The 21,728-nt window shown below is 36.6% G+C and overlaps 2 protein-coding genes across 2 annotated transcripts; both read left to right on the top strand.

Moving 5' to 3' along the window:
* Window positions 1-11,248: 11,248 nt before the first annotated feature.
* Window positions 11,249-12,468, top strand: LOC145121507 (protein ANTAGONIST OF LIKE HETEROCHROMATIN PROTEIN 1-like). Its single transcript, XM_079057244.1, has 2 exons — window positions 11,249-11,535; window positions 11,742-12,468. Exons 1-2 carry the CDS (start codon window positions 11,249-11,251, stop codon window positions 12,466-12,468), a joined length of 1,014 nt encoding a protein of 337 aa, XP_078913370.1.
* Window positions 12,469-12,780: 312 nt separating this feature from the next.
* LOC145121508 (uncharacterized) lies at window positions 12,781-13,422 on the top strand. The gene is made up of 2 exons (XM_079057245.1): window positions 12,781-13,071; window positions 13,165-13,422. The coding sequence occupies exons 1-2, from the start codon at window positions 12,781-12,783 to the stop codon at window positions 13,420-13,422; spliced, it is 549 nt and encodes a 182-aa protein (XP_078913371.1).
* Window positions 13,423-21,728: the final 8,306 nt, after the last annotated feature.

The raw sequence follows: 21,728 nt of genomic DNA on the forward strand, positions 1-21,728 counted from the left end.
TGAAGGCACCAAGGTCGGACCATTAGTTGTTATGTGATATGCTAGTTGGTTATGTGATATGTGGTATGGTAGTTATTTGTGATACTTGCATGAAAGACCTCGGGGGGTTCCCGAGGCACTTAGGTGTAAGACCTTGGAGGGTTTCCAAGGCATCCTTAGTAAAGACCTTGGGGGGTTCCCGAGGCACTTAGGTGTAAGACCTTGGAGGGTTTCCAAGGCATCCTTAGTAAAGACTTCGGGGGTTTCCGAGGCACTTAAGTGTAAGACCTTGGAGGGTTTCCAAGGCATCCTTAGTAAAGACCTCGGGGGGGGGGGGGGGGGGGGGTCCCGAGGCACTTAAGTGTAAGACCTTGGAGGGCACTTAAGTGTAAGACCTTGGAGGGTTTCCAAGGCATCCTTAGTAAATACCACAGGGGGTTCCCGAGGCACTTAAGTGTAAGACCTTGGAGGGTTTCCAAGGCATCCTTAGTAAAGACCTAGGGGGTTCCCGAGGCACTTGGGTGTAAGACCCTGGAGGGTTTCCAGGGCATCCTTAGGCTAAGACCTCAGGGGGTTCCCGAGGCACGCGAAGTAAGACCCTGGAGGGTTTCCAGGGCATCCATGTATGTTGTATGCATGGCTTATGTGGTTTATGTAGCTTATATAGCTATTATGGATTATGTTATTATATGGATTGTGTAGGGTATGCTCTGGGGAACTCACTAAGCATTAGCTTACAATTTGTTGATTGTTTCAGGTACTTCTGAGCCTAAGGGCAAGGGCTAGGCTTGATGGCACGGCGTGCACTCTCCGGCATTTTATATGGGGACACTCTGATATTTGAAATAAAATGTTGATGTTATGAATTGTGAAAACAATTGTCACTGAGATTTCATATTTTATAAAAGTGTTTTGAGTATTTAAAAATGAAAATTTTATTTGGAAATTTGGGTTGTTACACAGTATAACCGCAAACTACCTTATGCCTACCCCTGTTCTCTCAACTAGATTTTTCAAGAATTCCACAAACTTGAAATTTGCTACTTTCTAAAGTGTATTGAGACACATTAAAATGTAGATCTGGCAATGGATCGATCTGGGTTGGGTTCGGATTCAACCCATTCATTAATTGGGTTGAAGATTTCAACCCAACCCAACCTTTTTATTTAAATGGGTAGATATTTCTAACCCAACCCAACCTTTCAGATAAATGAGTTGTCAGCGGGTTGACCCGTGTATGTAATTCTCAACCCAATCTATTAAATAAAAGGATTAAACCTGGGTTAACCCATTTAAAATAAAAAGGTAAATAAATTAACTAAAGATTACACCACTTAAATTAGTTCAAAACTTAAATAAACTTTCAAAGTATAATAAAAGCACAATCCCAATTCACAAATACAAAAAATTGTTCAAATAACATTAAACATACGTGATTTCAAAATGATTTTAAAGAGTGACTAGTGTTGTCGGCATAAAGAAAAAAGATAGAAATTAGGATCACATTTTATAAAACATAAATAATAATAAAACATTGTAATTTATAAAAATAATACTTAGATTAATACATTGTAATATTTAAATAATTATTAAATTAAATATATATTAAAGTTAAATGGGTTGGTGGGTTGAAAATGGGTTGACAATATTTACCCAACCTAACCTATTTAATTAAATGGGTTAGACGGGTTGACCCATTTATCCTAAATGAGTTGAAATCTAAACCCAACCTACTAATTTTGGGTTGGGCTCGATTTTAGGTTGGTAGGTTAGGTCGATTTTTGTCAGCTCTATTAAAATGTGCCACATGTCAAATCTAACTAACCATCCTAACTATTAGATGATAACAACTACAAGGACATGGGCATACATAACTAAACCAAGTCGGTACGAATAAGTTATAAAACTAAATTTAAGTAGGTTACCACAAAAGAAAAATAATAGGATACACACATGAAGATAGAGAGGGAGGAGAAGAGGAGGAACAAAAAATGATGAAACTATTATAGTCATCAGAGGTGACTTCATTATGCTTAAATATTTTTTTCTTTCTTCTTTCCCCTCATAAATAATAGTAATACAGCCGCCGACACTAAACCAGAGTTCCGTCATTGGCTTCTTCTACTACCTCGTCTACTTCTATCTCCTCGGGTGGCCTCTTCTTCTCCGAATCACTTTTCCCAGTCAGCCTCTTCTGATGTTGCCGCTACCTCCCTTTGATAACACGTTCTCCATCGGACAACCTCTGATATGCAGTCATCTCCATCTCCCTCTATCAACACTGCAGTTGTCGATCTCGATGGAATTGGCTTCGTCCGTCGTAACTCGATCCCTCTTTCTCTTTCGAGGCCTTTCTTCGGACTCCTCTGCCATCGGCTCCATCATCGTCACTGCTACGACTAACTCTCTCTTCTTCTACAACGGAACCGCCTTTGGCATCTGCTTCTTCTTTCTTCTTCTCCAACGAGCTAATACTCACATTTTTTGTAGTGTTAAGACGTCATAATACATCATTTCAAAATTATTAAATAAAAGAAATAGTGATTCATCCTTAATTGTAAAAATCATTTTGAATATATTATTTCAAGGGAAAATGATCCAAAATAGAAACCAATAACACAAAACTTATTCATTAATTCACTAAAACTTTAGTTGCACCCAATAAGGAAACAAACTTTCAATTTTGGTTTTAAAATACCATTGTCTCATATGTGAATGTCATGTGGGTATGGAAATCAGGTCTATCTGGTTAAAACCGGAGACAATGGTACTTTAAAACCAAAATTAAAAGTTTGTTTTCTTATTTGGTAAAATTAAAACTCCAGTGACCTAATGGGTAAATTTTATGTTATTAGTTGTCATTTTAGATATTTTCCCAAAAATCTAACGTTCCTTTCACAAGTTAGACTTTTAGTTCTTTGTAAAATTGATGTTCCAAAAACTCCAAAAACAAACAAACTAAAAATCACATTTTATATCAGTAAGGCATCAAACAATTGATATGCATACAAAACTGTTATATATTGGTGTCAATACGATAATCCATCCAAACGCATAATAACTATTTTTGTTAAGCAAAGACAATAATAACAACTACAAGTGTAGAACTCGTTATTCGATCATTGTATGAGTTACTTATCAAACTGTACAAACATAGCTTTAATTATTATCAAATAATTCAGCTCTATGAATATTACAATTATTGCGTCGTGTATATTATCGTGTATATTGATATGTAGTTACCCCCAAAGTGGCAAATTAGTATGTATTAGATACCATGTTAGTTTAATAGGCACCATAATGAGAGCGATAACAGTAACTACATGATTTGTGACATCATACAAAGTGGAAAACATGTCGACAAACATTATTTATAAATTAAAAGATTACACCATAGTTATTAGAAATGAGAAAACTAGTGTTCGACGTAATCAATGTTTAGTTTGCGCAAAATTTGATCCATAGAAATTCAAGTCGTGATTTATGTTGTTTAAATAATGTATATAAATCGTTTTGTACTATCCGGGTATGCCAATAACTTTTGTGTATATGATTTTATGTTGTATAAATAATTTTCGTACATCGTTATGTATGGATTAAATTCATTTAGAATTTCATTTATAAATGGATATACATTTTTTTTTGGTTGAAGTATGACCTATGTATCAATTCGATCGTTTTCTAATTAAAGAATGAGTTAAGCATTGAATGTTCTTGAAATAATGTGTGATGTCCATCCGGATCCGATTTAATTGAATATTTGAAATCAAGCAAACATAAAATATCAACTAACTTAATTTATTAATAATAGAATTAAATTCAATAACATTTTATATTGAGCTAATATTCAAAATTAAAACCCTTTTTTTATTTTTATATATCTAAGAAAAAGATGTACTTTTTTACTTTATTGGGGTTAAGTAAAAGTTGATAATCATCATAATTCATAAGTATACTTTGAACGGAATATGGTCAGAAAAGCAGAAACTTGCCTTATGTTCCATCTTTATTCATATAAAACTACACATAAAATATTAAAACATCTAGTGTGTTGATAGATTATAACGACACAAAAATAAAATCTAATGTTAAGAAACAAAAGCTAATTAATTTGATGAATATTGTTCGAAGTTTCTTCCAAAGATAAACTTGAAATAAGGAGTCGGGATTTTCTTTCAAATACAAGAAACTGAAGCTCAGTTTGAATAATAAGAACTAGATCAACATCAATGTTCAGACAAATTCCTCACCAAGCAGATCTGGTTACATCAGTAATTATCACATAAAAATTATTGCATAGTATGTACATGTGAGGAATCCATAAATTAAGGATCAGATTCTGCAAAAGCTAAAGCACTAACACCTGGGCTTTGTTGTTTTTGCCGCCACTACAACTGGTGAGTATGTCATTAACAATTTCTTTAATGACGGAGCCTCGCGGTGGAACCGGATCTTTTGCTTCCCTTGCCACCGTCTTCCCCGAACACCGCATCCTTCTTCTGGCCAACGAGCTGCCACTCCGGCGGGTGAAGTTAGAGATAAAGTGTGGAGCACTGGAGTGCACTTACAAGAGCGGCGCAGCCACAAGATTATATAGAATTATAGAGGGCAATTATTGAATTGTTAGTCAAGACGTCATCTCGTGACGTAAGGAATGATGTCCACATATGTATAACTTCAACCTTTTGTAAATTTAGGTGCTGTTTTTCCGAAGTGAAACTGTCTGAAGTCTGCGGACCACCTCTACAACCTTCTGCAGCAGAAGAGATGAATCAAACGGCTGCAGACTGTAATGAGAAGCATGTTTGTTTTTTTAAAGTCTGCAGGATGCTGCAGATATTAAAAAATTTAAAATAAAGTAATTTAATAAACCGAAAATAGTTTTTTAATACCAAAACTTTAATAATTGTAGTCTTAAAACATTGAAATAAATTCAAACAACCAAATTAGTCTTACAATAACATTTTTAAATAAAATTCATACAACCAAACTTTAATAATTCTCATTCCATATTTTGCATCAATTGTTCGGCAATTTCATCCCGTAACTGGGTCATATATTCACGGTCCACTGCAGTACCATGTGTTGGAATCTCATCTTCATCATTGTCAACGACTGCATTGTTATTCCGAACCGAGACATTTGGTTTATCATATCGTGCAAAATAGTCATCACGTAATCTCTCTTCTTATAAAATTATGAAGCGCGAAACATGCAAGGGTAATGTTTCGTTGTGTAACCAACGAGAATGGTGTCATCCTCTTCAATATAGGGAATCGTGCTTTCAAGACACCAAAAGCACGCTCAATGACATTCTGAAGTTTTGCGTGTGCATGGTTTAATTTTTCTTACTCGTTAATGCACGTCTTCGACGGAAATCTCCAAGCCAATACCTCACATTACGATACGGTGCCATAAAACCTCGAATGTTTGTATAGGCGGCATCACAAAGATAATATTTATCTGTAAAAAAAACAAAAAAAAAAGTCATTTATTTTTCAAACTAAGATAAAACTATTTAAATAACCATAAATTCACTTGATGGTGGAAACGGGAATGGTGCATGTGGATTTGCAAATGCTTCTGATAAAATTCTAGAATCGTGTGCTATCCCTTCCCAACCGGCAACAACAAACGTAAACATCATGTTGAAGTCACATATTGCCAATACGTTTTGGTAACAATCGCCTTTTCTGTAACGCCCGCAGATCCGGGCTAGCCAATTTAGAGACAATGAGCGTCAAAAAATGAGTTTTTAATGGAAGATTATTTAGAAGGAATAATCTTAACCAAGTGGTAGTATATGTTACAAGGGTTCCGTACAAATAAAGAACGCCGAAAGCCGAGTTATAACGAAGAAGTTATGGTCCGTCGAAGTTTTACGGCAAAACTGGCACGACACCGGGAGACGTAAATAGTGAATTTACGATAGAGGAGTCTTTAGCCTTAGTAATCTAAACAAGAGTTGTAATATACATTAAACCTAGAACATACAAAAAAAAAGAACGCACAAATCTGACCTCGTATGAGGAAGTTATGAATTTTCTAAGATTTGGCATAACAGTACACGACCCGAAACTCGAATTTTAGTTCGAGCGGTTTTTGGCCTACGCGACCTAAATGAGAGTTGAATATTTCATTAATAGGAACTCAACGATAAAAAGACAGACAAAAATGGAGTTCGTATGAAGGAGTTACGAATTCTTCGCGGTCGTTTAACAGTCTAATCTCCTCCTACTGTTAAATTTAAGATCGGTCGAGAATTAGCCAACGGAGTCAAAATGAAAGTTGTAGATCTTGTTTTTACCTACGCATGGATATAAAGAAAGTCGAAAACGGAGCTCGTATGCGAGAGTTATGATTTTTCTAAGTCGGGAGGCTGCTGTGCGAAATCGGGTGACGTGGCGAAATCCTGGCCGTTGCTTCCTCCCCAAGGCTAGCCACCAGATGGTGACACCTGGCCATGAAACTCGACGAGTTGGAGGTCAACTCGACGAGTTTTGGTGATTTCCAGCCTATAAAAAGGGTGTCGGGGCACCCTCATTTCTCACACCTTCCAACTTCTCTTTCTCTCTCTAGAACCTCTCTCTAAGCCTCCCTAACCCCCCTAAAGCCTAGGTAAACCCCCTAGCACCCGAAGGAAGCCCCGAGGCTCCCGGAGTCCCGATAAAAAGGGTTTTTCGGTTCGGAAACGCTGCTCCAAGCAAAGTCCGGTTTTCTATAAAACCCGCTGTAAGTGAGCTACGCCTAACCTATCTTTAGTATAGCTTATGTTTTAATATAGTAATGTTATTAGGACCTTATAATAAGTACTTGGGCTATTATTATTGGTTATATAAGTATCGTTTAACGCTTATATAATAGTAATAATAGTTAGACTATTAATTAGTCTCGGTGAATATTAGACTAAACTCTAGTGGTAATGATACTAGGTTTTGTCCGAGGAAAATTGTGTTAAGAGTAACGAAGTGCTATCCAAGTGCCAAGTCACCACCTTCTCAAGTTAGTGCATGGTCCCTTTCATCTTACACATAGATATGAAATATTTTATATAAATTACGTGCTATGTGTGCATATTATCTGAATACTTGCTGTCTATGATGGATGAATGATTTTATACATGTTTTAAATGATTTACATATATATATATATATATTTATTTTATATCTACAAATATGTTGGGATAAAACATGGGTAGATGAAATAGTTGGTGTGTGATGAAATAAAATGATGAGAGATAGGTGATGATAGGAAGGTGATGATAATTAGGTGATGGATAGGTGATGATGAATCGGTGATGTAGGATGAAAGATACTATAACCTTGTCCGGCAATTTGGAGATGTAGTCATATACTAGAGTATAGATGGCGACCACAGACTATTCTAGACAACCCGTGGAAACACCAGCAGACTTATAACCTGTGGGTGATGAATTACGAGTCCAGGTGATGTTGTGACTGTATATTCATGTGATGATACTCTAACCCTTACTGTGAATTACGAGTTCAGGCGACGTTGTAACTACGTATTCATGCCTTAGGAACGAGCATATACGGAAATGTGAGGTAAAAAGATGAGAGGTAAATATGATATAGGAGATGACCCTTAAGATAATTCTTTAAGGAATATTAAAGAAGATAACGGGGATGGGTAATCGGGTTGATTGTTTGATGTTTAAATATAATAATTATATTATTGTGGGTTGAAAACCCTATGTACTCACCAGGTTTCCCAACCTGACCCACTCCAGCTTATTGTATCACAGGTGTCGATACGAAGCTACTTTGCACTGAGAGATTTAAAAGAGATGTAGATCACTAGTGTAAATGAATGTAAGTTCTGTTTATGCTTATGTTTCTGTATTGACGATGACATCCCAAATGTTTTAAATGAATAAAAATACATTTCTTCGAAAATGCTTTGATAATTTATCATGTTTTTCTGGGAACAAATTCCGCAACATTTTTATTAAAAGAAGTACTCTGATTTTTATAAAACATAAACAAAATCGGTCTTTTCTGGGCGTGAAAATGGGATGTCACATTTTCCCCTACTTCTATATAAATCTCTTTTGTTTGCAGGGACAACAGCATGTATCAAAGTGCCATCAAGTGCACCAACTGCTCCCTTGAACACCCATCGTAGCCTCCTATTATGTCCCGGAATGTTTGGATTCGGATTAAAAGAAGTTGGTACTATAATGTCATGTGCGAAAAGCCGAAAAGCAACATTTTGTCTAACACTTCATGAAAAAACTTATGAATTGTTTGCTTTGAGTGTTGAAATCTCCGCTTGATAATCACATAACGTTGGTTATGTCCGATCATCATAAAAAACATAGTCATCTTCTCCTCAACCGATACATGTTTGCTATCCTTTAACGCGTAGTTTACTCTAAAATGAGCACATAGCCGGAAAAATGATTCACGGGACATGCGTAGCACTTCAACACATTGTAGAGGATTATGGTGAAGTAACTCTAATGTAAATCCATGTCCCGTCATTTCCGAATCGTTGTCCCGCACTCGTTTGACACCCCTCTTCCAAAAGTAGCGAACGTACAAGTACATCAGAATTATGAGTAGTATCTTTTTGTCGTGATCCATTACGAACCTATTAATCAACAAAAGTACCAAATAACATAAAATAAAACTCAAGAACCAACTAACATAAGATAATAACACAACATAAGATTCAAATACCAACTAACATAACATAAATCTCAAGTACCAAATAACAAAACATAAATCTCAAATACCAAATAACATAAGATTCAGGTACCAAATACTACAAATAACATTCAAGTAGCAAATAACCAAAAAACATAACCATATAGTTCCAAAAGATGCAATTAAAACCTAAACAACTGAAACATATAAACTTAACGAACAATCTTCCCATCCTTTAAAACTCCTAAACTTGTAGCTGTCATCTTGATCCATCCTCTTAATATTTGTGGATCATTAGGCAAATTTACCCACATCTCTCTTATATTCATGGTCCCTCCAAAAATGTGATACGCGGATAATCGTATAGGGTCTACTAGATCTAACTCGAGCAACTCAAGCTTCTCTAAACATTGGGGAATTGTTGGCCCTTGAGTCAAATGGTGTAGAGCTTTTTGCATCTCCAGTGCTATCAGCAATAATAGAAGCTTTAGGCGAGGCACAAGAAGGTGGATCAAGTGAGGCACTAGGAGCTCGAGGTCTAGGAGTTGAGGGTTTAGCCCTTTTGTTGGGGTAACCAGAAGGTGAAGCAGCAGAAGGTGAATCAGCAGAAGGTGGTGGCTGAGTAAAATGCTCACTAGTATGATTGGAAAAGTAATCATCTTCATTTATGTTAATGGAAGGGGCGTCCATAAGCTTTAGTGGTGCAACATGGAAAGAAGATGATCCATGTTCCGATGGTGTTTGGGATGTGGCATAGCTGAGATTACCAGATGCACTGTTTCCATCAAAGAGTTCTGCACAAAGCTCTGGAAACAATAATGGGACGGTTTTCAAAGAAGCGGCTTTCGGATGTCCCTAAATCCAATCAATGTAACAAAAGTAATATAAGAATAAATGGCAACTATATAAACAAAATACATATAAATATGTGTGTGTATATATATATACCTTTTTAAAGTCCTCCCACTCCTCATTTGTTAAGTTAAAAGTATTTGTTTGTGGATTGTAAAGGTTGTCGGTTTTGGTTTTTAAGTATAACCATCCCGTGTATTTGGCTTTAAGGTTGTCATAGGCATTTTTTAATTGTCGTTCATTCAAATCCACACCATACTTTTCCTTAATGGTTATTCCTAACTTGTGCCATGATTGTTTGTGCAAACTCAAACCTTTTCTACCCACGGTTTGTACTTCTTCAATACAATTGAGCAATAAGCATTTTGTTTGCTCATTGGTCCATGTATGTTTATCTCCCATTGCCAATAACAAAAAAAATACATATATATAAAATACATACTTTAGCAACAAAGATTAATCATATTTCAACATAATCAACAAATAAGTTTAGCATATTCAACAACAATGCATCATGAATGAACAAAAAAAACCATATAAGCAAAGATTATACAACACAATCAACAAATAAGTTTAGCATATTCAACGATTTAAGCACAAACTTGCATATAAGCCTAAACATGATCTCCATTCAAGAAATACAAGTGATAACAAGTCAACAAATAAGTTTAAAGTCAACAAATAAGTTTAAAAAAACCCATTTCAGCAAAGGCATTAACCAATTCAGCAAAGATTTATGATTTCAGCATATAAACTTGCATATAATTTTATGATTTCAGCATATAAATATTTGATTTCAGCAAAGATTTATGATTTTACCAGACATTCATACCAATTCAGCATAAATTTTGAGCATAAAATTTGTTGTAAGAACAATTATATCATAAATCAACATTCAACAAAGATTTTAGCAAGGATTCTTCACATCTCAGCAACAAAATCGATACTCAAAGCAGAAATTTGGTACTCAAGAGCATAATCGGTACAGAAATACGAAATCAGAAAAAAAAAAACCTAATTTGTAGAGTGGCGGTCGACTGGGCAGCAGAAAAGGCGAGCGGCGAGCGGTGTGTGGCGACCAGCGACAGGCAATTGGCTAGAGGGTTCTTCCGTTCTTCAACAAGGTCGACGACGAGAAGTTCTTGGCCGATGGAGAACGAACTCGGTGAGAAGGAATGCGGCTACAATTGTCGCTTTTTTTTAGATTAGGTTAGAAGTGGTGAGAAGAGGCAAGCCCAATGTTGTGTGGGGCAGAGGATGGGAAGAGGTTTTTGAGCCCGACGTCTTTTAAAAATCAAACTGCTGCGAACTTAAAAGTTTTGCGCGTGTGCTGCGTCGCGCAGCACTAAGAGGTTAGAAGAGGTTTTTTTTTAAAAAAACACCACCTTAGACTACACGGAGCGGGCAACGCCATTAGGTGTTTTTCTGACATGGAATACAAACAACGACGTTTTGACGCCTTCAACACCCCCCCCCCTTATTGCGTTTTTGGGCATTATGGCAAGACGCGTTACGCCGTTACCGTGGTAACGGAAGGAAATGGGCTCCTTTTGAGCTCTTTTTGACTGGAACGGTCATATTTTCGACTATTTGCAAACGGTCACAATTAAAAAAAAATCCTTAGTATTACAAATACAGAAAATTTATCTTCATTTTACCTTCATATTTTCAACAAACTCTTTCAACAATCTCCATTTCTTTCAATTTCAAAATTTTCATTTTACCTTAATACTCTATTTAATTAAAAAATGGAACATTTTGATCCGTTCCATCCATACAATCATGATATCGACGAGGATGATATGTTCGTGGGTATGATGTATCAATATGTTACCAACATGATATCGCTAGAGCCAGCTCCACAACTGACCAGACGTGCGGCGTTGAACAGAGATCGTGAAGAAGGGCATAGACGTCTAGTACACGATTATTTTGCGGATAATTCTGTCTACCAACCAAGCGATTTTAAAAAAAAGGTTTCATTTGCGGAAAAATGTGTTTCAACGAATAGTCAATGCAATGGAAAGCAGGTACCGTAATTACAGTTGTTTCAAAAATTTATTATATGTTCTTTAGATTATTAAATAATTTTTTTTTAATTTATTATATGTTCTCTAGATTATTAAATAATTGTTTTAAAATTTTAATATATGTTCTTTAGATTATTAAATAATTGTTACAATTTTAATATATTTTCTATAGATTATTAAATAATTGTTTTAAAAATTATTATATGTTTAGGTATGAATATTTCCAACTCAGGTATGATGCGAGAGGTAAACGAGGTTTTACAGGGTTGCAAAAATGTGTTGCTGCAATCAAGCTTATGGCTTTGGAGGAATCGCCCGATTCTATTGATGACTATATGAGCATGTCAAAGCGAACTGCACGAGAAAGTTTGTATAGATTGGTGAGAGGTGTTATCGAAACCTTCTCTGCCAAATACTTGCGCAAACCTTCATTAAATGACATGCAACAACTATATGCGGCGCATGAAGAACGACATGGTTTTCCGGGAATGATTGGAAGCATTGATTGCACAAAGTGGATATGGAGAAATTTTCCTGTGGCGTGGAAAGGTCAATACACAAGTGGTCATCTTGGATCGCCTTCGTTAGTATTAGAGGCTGTTGCATCACAAGACTTAAGAATTTGGCATGCTTTTTTCGGAGTTGCGGGTTCTAACAACGATGTAAACGTTCTTGATCAGTCACCAATATTTCAGGACCTTTTGACAGGAAAGGCACCGGATGCTCATTTCACAGTTAATGGCCATGAGTATAAGTTCGGGTATTACCTCACGGATGGAATATACCAACCATATTCCACATTTGTGAAGGCGTTTCGACACCCGATAGAACCAAGAGATAAACTTTTCAAGAGAAGACAAGAAGGTGCACGTAAGGACGTGGAACGTGCTTTCGGAGTTCTGAAAGCAAACTGGCACATAATTGAACATGCGGCATGAGCATATGAGTTGGACACTCTACGAGATATTATGTATGCATTTATCATTATGCATAACATGGTGATTGAAGATAAATGACGAAACATTGCGGAGTATTCGCCTACGGAACCTGGACACATTCAATTTCAGCCAGGGACATCAGAATACCTACATAGAGTCGTTGATATTCAAGACCAACGAAACCACAAATAACTTCGAGAAGACTTGGCAGATCATATCCACGATGGCACTGAATATTTCCAACCGAGGTATGATGCGAGAGGTAAACGAGGTTTTACAGGGTTGCAAAAATGTGTTGCTGCAATCAAGCTTATGGCTTTAAGGGAATCGCCTGATTCTATTGATGACTATATGAGCATGTCAGAGCGAATTACACGAGAAAGTTTGTATAGATTGGTGAGAGGTGTTATCGAAACCTTCTCTGACAAATACTTGCACAAACCTTCATTAAATGACATGCAACAACTATATGCGGCGCATGAAGAACGGCATGGTTTTCCGGGAATGCTTGGAAGCATTGATTGCACAAAGTGGATATGGAGAAATTTTCCTGTGGTGTGGAAAGGTCAATACACAAGTGGTCATCTTGGATCGCCTTCGTTGGTATTAGAGGCTGTTGCATCACAAGACTTATGAATTTGGCATGCTTTTTTCGGAGTTGCGGGTTCTAACAACGATGTAAACGTTCTTGATCAGTCACCAATATTTCAGGACCTTTTGACAGGAAAGGCATCGGATGCTCCTTTCACAGTTAATGGCCATGAGTATAAGTTCGGGTATTACCTCACGGATGGAATATACCCACCATATTTCACGTTTCTGAAGGCGTTTCGACACCCGATAGAACCAGGAGATAAACTTTTCAAGAGAAGACAAGAAGGAGAACGTAAGGACATTGAACGTGCTTTCGGAGTTCTGAAAGCAAAATGGCACATAGTTGAACATGTGTCATGAGCATATGAGTTGGACACTCTACGAGATATTATGTATGCATGTATCATTATGCATAACATGGTGATTGAAGATAAATGACGAAACATTGCGGAGTATTCGCCTACGGAACCTGGACACATTCAATTTCAACCAGGGACAGCAGAATACTTACATAGAGTCGTTGATATTCAAGACCAACGAAAACACAAATAACTTCGAGAAGACTTGGCAGATCATATCCACGATGGCACTGAAGTTGAATAATTTAGATCAAAAATGTAATTTGTTTTGTCTTTTTTTTGGATTTTAGGTTTTTAAATGTGTTTTTATCCTTAGTTGTAACTTTTTTTATGTTGTTTTTAATTTAGGATTTAAATTTTTATTTTTACTTTTTAAATGTTGTTTTTAATTTATGATTTAATTTATATTATAATGACAAATATTATGACATAAATAAATAAATAAAAGAAATTCGAAATATAGAAACTAAAAACATCAAAAAAAATAATAATAAATAAAATAGAAAATAATTGGTGTTATTACATGTTATTAATTTGGTGTTGCTCATTTCCACATTGGGTGATAACACCCATCTATGACTAGGATGATGATGTGACACATTTTAGGTGTGGTAACATGCAATAACATGTTGCCCACACCTAACAGCCTTATACATACTTTGTTGCAAGTTTAAAAAGATAGTCAAGCATAAAGAGTCATGGTTTTGTATTAATTTGTTAATCAAATATTTTGTTTTTGATTTTGAGTCATGTGTTTGTATTAATTTGTTAATCAAATATTTTGTTTTTGATTTTTATGTTACATAACTATACATGGAAAATCCATCGTTGTTTTAACGACAAGAATTTTTTATTAAAAAAGAGTTAGCGAACATTATATTCGAACATTCAGTTTTAGGGGTATTACACCAATTAACCATTTAGACCGAACCTTTCCTAGCTATCATCTTCATCCGATTATTAGCAAGAAGTTTAATCTCACTAGCTAGATCTTTGATGTTGCTCGTCTTGCTGAATATACAGTTGTTTCTGAAACACCAAATAACCCAAACAAGGGCAAGAAGAATAATCATTATACCTGCAAGAACTTTCTTAGCAATAACCATGCTAGCATTGGCTTCAAAGAGTTGTATCGAATCTGCATTCTTTGGGATGTCGCTCCACCTCCTGTTGATAAACATTCTCACATCTTTTACCATAGAACACTCAATAAAGATATGTTTCCTGGTTTCGGGCTTGCTATTACAAAGAGGGCATAAGGTGGGTACAATATTAAGACTGATGCGCTTGAGATTTAAGCGGGTGGGAAGTCTGCCAAATCTAGTTCTCCATGCCATAATATTTGCTTTAGCAAGAGCAACTCCGTACCAAGTAGTCTGAATCGTGTTCTGATCCAACAAAGAGTCATCATATTATAAAAGTCGATATTCTTGACATATAATATTATAATAATAAAAACAAAAGACTTCTATAAATGTGTAGCGATAGAAAAAATATATATAATGTCATAAGAAGAAAGGTGTGTCCTTTGGTTGAAGAACATTCAAATTAAGGCTATAAGATTTATTCTTTAAATAAAATTGTGATAACAAAATAGTCGTTTTATATCTATATCTGGTAAAGAACATAATGTGTAAATTTAAAACTAATAAGGGATGAAACGTGCAAATTTTCAAAAAAACAAAGACGGTCCAAGTTAATTTTTAAAAAACTTGACTAAATGTGTCACACCCTCGGCCGGCGGCGGAAACGCCGAGCTGCGCGACGTTTATTGAATATCGTAACCATGAGACATAAAGCCAAAAGTACTTTATATTTATTTAAACAATGATTACATTGAATATTTTACATGCCAAAAGCTATCAATCTCCTTGCGTCTTGCACTCTTTTGGATTGATCTTATCTTTTTTGGCTTCTTAGGAATACATGTGATTTTGAAATGGTAACATTGTTGAGGTCACAGGTTTTTATAGTTTATTGAGAATACTCGTCGTAAAAATTTTCAACATAAGATCTTTGTTTATATATATATATATATATATATATATATATATATATATATATATATATATATATATATATATATATATATCCTCTTTTACTCTAAGTCTCTATGGAGTGTTTTCTTTCACTATCTTTGATTCATAATTTGTCATCTTTCCTTTGGCATTCTCTTTTTATTTCACTTCTTCCTTCTTTCCGGAACATTCGGATTTGTACACTCGATTACTTTCGAATGGGTATTTGATAAGATACTTAGTAAAGTATCAATAATTATTCTTGTATTTGTTTACTTGGATATATATATATATATATATATATATATATATATATATATATATATATATATATATATATCTTGTGGTAATTCTATATCTTTTTCTTTTAAAACATTTTTCCATTTTTCATTTTGTTGATACATACTATTACTACTTTAAGGCATTCCCCTCTAGGTAGTTTGTTTTATTAAGGTTGGTCGAGCATTTGCTACACTAAGTTCCTATAATCGAGCTTTCGGCTAGATATTTTCCTCACACAACGCTTCATCGGACGTTGTAATGTAGTTTAGAAAGTTATGTATGTTGTGACTTTACCGTCAAGGTTGTAGCTAGCAATGATTGAACCTATATGCCCAAGAATCAATATTAATTGATATTGCTAATAATATATGATCCTATAGATTCACATATTTAACAAGTTGGCACATTTTGTATATTTGTTATTAATATGATTATTAATAAATAATATCAATTCTTGTATTTATTTAGGGAATAATTATTGCTTTGTGAAAATAATAATTAAAGAGAGTATAACTAGTTATCATATCATATGATATGATTTAGTAAGTCATGTATAAAGTTTTGGACACTTTGGTTAACAATGATTAAGTTAATAAGTTAACATACCATGGTTAATAAACTAGCTAGACAAATTTTGTCTTCTTCTTAAGCATGACCATCATTTTTATAAGATAAGAGGCTGCTTGTCAACTTTCTTCTTATGTCTCACATGCTTCTAAAACGCTACCAATAATTTATGTTATTTTAATGTAAAGGTATGTCTTACATGAGAGTATAAAATGAAGGCTTTTTCATGAGCATTTGGCTGGTGTTTACTAGTTTTTTCTACTCTTCAATATGATGGCCGAATTCTCTTCTTCGCTCCCTCTTCTTCTTGTCTTTTGAAGTATATTGAAGATTTGGTGCTTAGAAGTAATTCTACTTTAGTGCTTATTTGAGTTAATCACTTAAAAGACTTAAGAAGTACTTCATACAACAAGGAACTAGCATTCCAAGCGCGTTAATCTTAATGGTGGATACTTGTATAGAAAATCATACTCTTTGGTTTTTCTATCTTCATCGGCACCCTAAAACCAAGTGGGTTCAAAGGCTCCAAAGGTTGTCAATCTGAAACACTTTGTGGTTGCTTTTAATATCATGCTAACCTACATAAATGGATCCTAGATGGTTTGGTTTTGTTATAAACTCAAAAATAAACTTGTTATTTTTAACGCTTCCGTTAACCGGTTTTTATGAAAAACACATTTATATTTTGTATCAAAACCCATCAGTGGTATCAGAGCCATCTTTTATATGTTAGAATTATTTTTTATGTTTGATAATCTTTGGTTTTTGGAAAACAAGCATGGATTTCTTTTGGTAAAGAAATGTAATGATCGAGTTTCAGGTACTCTTCAATATTAGATTTGGTTTTAGAAAATTTGCATTTTTGTTCCCTGAGTAAGTTGGGCGTAGTGTGGTGTATGTTGGGCATACTCCTTTTAGTGGGTCGCGGGTGTTGAAGGCGTATGTTGGGCATACCCATACGTACGTCGGGCGTACGTAAGCAGACTCCAAACCCTAATTTTTAGAGTTTGGACCCTATTTAAATGTCATTATGGACCTTGAGGCTGCCCCTTCATCATCCTCGTTCCCTCTAAAGACTCCCCACGAAACCCTAGCCTTTCCTTGTGTGTTCTTGAGCCTTGGAAGTAAACTTTTGGTGTTTTTATTCTTTGTGAAGAAGTAGGAGCTTGGTGATCAAGCATTGGTTGGAGTGGAGCTTGAAGATCCAGAATCGTCATCATCTTGGCAAATCTCAGAAGGTATAAAGTTGCAATCTTGTTGATTTATCTTTTAGATCAAGATAGTTTGAAGTTATTGGCATATTTTGGTCCCTTGAGTTGTTTCTTGTGAGTATAAGTTACTCCAGAAGCTTAGGATGTTAGATCTTAGTGTTTCTAAGGTCCTTTGTGCATAAAAATGGTAGCTTTATCGGTTTAACTTAACCATGCCAGGGTTGATGTTCATTTCATGAGGTTAGAGTGTTAAAATTGGGATTTGGGGTGTAATAAGCCATGCATAAGCTTATAGCTTCAAACTTTATGGACTAAGACCTTGTTTTAGAGTAGATCTGAAGTTTTTACAAAAAGGTCTTGAGGGATTATGCCATCCAAAGGAGGATTGGCTCATAGACCAATACGTCGGGGGTATTTCCATGTACGTTGTGCATACTGGGTTCGAACCTCGTAACTCGGTCAAGGGTGAGTACGTGGGGCGTACGAGCTGGGTACACTCAGCATACTCCAACTATTGGCTTAAAGGTTTTTGGGCTATTTTGGGCTTCATTTGCTTTTGGGTTGGGTCTCGGTTTTGGGTCGATTAAGGAGAAAGGTAAAATGGCCTTTTTACCCTAAAGAGTCGGGTTTAATGAATTAGATTCCCTGTTATGGTTTATGACCTAATTATTAATTAGTAATATTATTTGATTAATTAGTGCAAGGATTATCCTGTTCAATAGCCTGAGCATCTATTTGTTTATCAGCGGATCGATGTGAGTTTTCTCACCATACTATAGAATACTAGGGTAGTATGTGCTTGATGTCTTTATGACTCTTGTTGTATGCATGTATGCCTGTTTTCTATATGTATGTGGGGAGAAATAGACCTGGTGGTGAAATAGAACCGGTACAGCCTTGAGCTGTCATTTGAGTTGAAATAGACTCGGGGGTGAAATAGACCCAGGGGTAGAATAGACCTGGTATAGCCTTGAGCAGTCATGTGAGTTGAAATAGACTCGATGTGAAATAGACCTGGTTCACCCTTGAGCTGACACTTATGTACGGTATGTGGTATTTTGAGGAACTCACTAAGCTTTGTGGTTACGGTTTTCAGTTTATGTTTCATGTACTTCCGGTTCGAAAGGGAAGAGCTCGGGATGATCGCATTGCACACACCATGATTTTCTGCTTATTATGATTATGATGTACTTTTGGATGATTATTGACATACTCTGATCTCCCTTATGATTTTATAAACATGTTTGGTTAATGGTGTTATTAAAACAAAAATGAAATTTTTGGCCATGAATTTTTGGGACGTTACAAGTTGGTATTAGAGCGTTGGTTTGAGGGATTTGGGAATACTCTCGAGTGTGTCTGAACTCAAACTGAGGGTCTGGTAGATCTTTTTATAAAAATAAATGTTTTATTAAATGATTTTCTAATAAAAGAAAAGGGTGTGGTGCATGCAATCGACCGAGCTTAAGTAAGTTTTCCCAAAATACCCATACATGTTCTATGTGATATGTTGTGAATTGCGAGTTTTTGAATCGCATGCTAGATTAGGGCTAAGAATCTACTCAGGATTGCATGATAGAATTCTAGGAGAGATGCCTTTATATGCCTACTATATGAGCTTGTAGACTTGCATGCTAGTATTGGATTGGTCGCTTGATAGGATGGTTTGCTCAGGTTATGCTTTGATTTGGATTACTCAATGCTCAAATGTTGCTTGCTTTGTGCTTTTAGGAGTTCTCATTAATATCAGCTAACTGGTAATAGAATGCATTAAGTTACATATTATTGGGATTAGATAATTTTAGAAGGATATGTTTAATCCTATTACGCAGCTCTTATTTGAGTCCAACTATTGGAGTCTGAGACCTATCAGTCAAAGAATTATCTAGTGTCAGTAATATGCAATCGCATTTATGAGCTACTTAGATGGTGTTGGAGGGAGTTCTTTCTACAACTGATGGCGGAGAGTGGTGGGATGGTAGTCCTAGGAGAACCTAGGAGGTGATTTGGTGCAGTGAGCCTTGCTTTGTTAGAGATTGTCTGCATCGATAGGGAAGTAACTTGTAGGATTCGGGGCGATCTTTGAGGAAAGTACGGATAGATGTGGAAACTAGTATTGGGCTTGTACTACTGGAAGCAGAGGATCCGTACTCGAGTCAAGGAAATTCATGATGAAAACAGGGAGCTTGTAGAATGTGGGTTTCCTTGGGTGTGTTATGATAGTTTGTAGGGTTTATTTTCAGCATGGTGATAACTCGAGGAGGTTGTGGTGGTACGGGTTCCGGTGATGGTTCTGGTGCCGAAAGTAGTTCGAGTTCTGGCTTTGGGGCCAAAAACATGGATGATCAGGTGCGAGAGTTCACTTCGTCAGATATTACCCGCGGTAATCTTGAGCAAACTCTATGATCTTCAGTACGATCAAGGAGGGTATCAAGGAGGTTTTGGATGAGCACTTGGCCACCTTTCGTTCTGAGATTGTGGCGATGGTGGGAGCTTGCTCTTTGACTTTCCGAGAGTTTCGAGCATGTGGGGCTCCGAAGTTCTTCGGGAAGAAGGGTCCTATTGCGAGCAGGAGTTAGTTAGTAGATATCACGAACGCCTTCCATACTAGTTCCTGCCCTGAGGGGTCGAAGGTCAGATTTGCATCCTGTCTTTTGAAAGACAGAGCTCGTGACTGGTGGGAGGTGGTTGAACATGCCGTGGGAGGAGAGGCGGTTGAGTCGATGACTTGGGAGGATTTTGTGACGAGGTTTCGAGCTGAATTCACACCTGTGATTGAGGTCCAACAGTTGGCGAAGGAGTTTCAGGACCTTCGCCAAACTACTGAGATAGTGGCGGAGATCACCGCCATGTTTCACGAGAGGGCTTTGTTGGTACCGTAGTATGTGGTGGACGAGGGGATGAAGAAGGTGAGATATCATGACATGTTGAGGAGTGATATCATACAGTTTGTGAGCATATCCAGTTGCAGCACGCTAGATGACATGGTGGCGAGAGCCAGAGAGAGGGAGATTGATCTGGAGATGGAGAAGAAGAGGAAGTTGGATCAGGTTCAGGGTTCTAAGGGTTCAGGAAAGAGGCCCAAGGTTTCTTTATTCGAGGTCGAAAGGCCAGCGGGTTCGGGGTCGCTGTGACATGTGCGGTAAGACGCACGATGTAGCTTGCAGGGTGGGTGGTTCAGGTTGCTACAAGTGTGGCAAGACTGGGCACTTTAGCAGGGATTGCACTATCACCACCCAGGAATCGAGCGTGATTTTCTTTCATTACAATCATAGGGGACATAAAAAGGCCGATTTCCCTAGTGTAGCAGCGGCGGGACCAGTTGCAGCACCCGCTCCGGCGACCTTGAGGATCACAGATGGCCGCCAGGGCAAGGCGGAGGTGCCTGTGGTGAGGATCAGGGCACTCCAGTTGGCAGTCGAGGAGGCTCGTGCAGCACCAGATGTGGTGACGTGTATGTATATTCTTCTTATCTCTTTCATTAGTTTGTTTTTCCTACTTATATATGTGTGTTGTTTTTAGGTTCGTTCCTTGTGAACGGTATCTCTGCTCTAGGTTTGTTTGATTCGGGGGCTACCCAGTCCTTTGTATCTATTGCGCTTAGCAAGAGGTTTGTCGATGCTCCGGGGGAGCTGGATTATCCATTAGAGGTTGAGATTGCCAACAATCGTCCCGTTCGAGTATCAAGGCTTCATCAAAGATGCACTTTAGAGTTATTCAGCGAGCAATGCCCGATTGATTTGGTTCCCATTCCCCTGTGCGATAGCTGTTGGATTAGATGTCTAAGCCCATAACTATTATTGGTATGTACTCGACCCAAGAGTAGCATGGTCCATTTGGGTTGCATATCATCAGGACAATTTGTTAGGATGGACTTTTGAGAGAAGAGGTTATATATGATTTATTAATATATTATAAGTTATAATATAATAATATGAAATCATATGTTTTAATTAGTATTGATCAAGAATTAATTTGGAATTAATTTAGTGATCAAAAGAGACTAGTTAAATCTATGGGGACTAATTATGGTAATTAGTTATATTTATATGTGTTGGGCTTATGATCCATGTTGGACCAAGTTTATGTATGGATACATAAAGAGTTGGGCCACATGAACCATGGATCATAAACCCATGGGTATGGATTTGGGTTATACCCATGACCTTTGAAATCCAACATATAAATACATGTTCTTAACCTAAAAAACGCCTACATGCTTGTTCTTG

Source organism: Lactuca virosa, chromosome 6 (assembly GCF_052849685.1).
Source record: "Lactuca virosa cultivar CGN04683 chromosome 6, Lactuca_virosa_CGN04683_v6, whole genome shotgun sequence".
NCBI classification, from domain to species: Eukaryota; Viridiplantae; Streptophyta; class Magnoliopsida; order Asterales; family Asteraceae; genus Lactuca; species Lactuca virosa.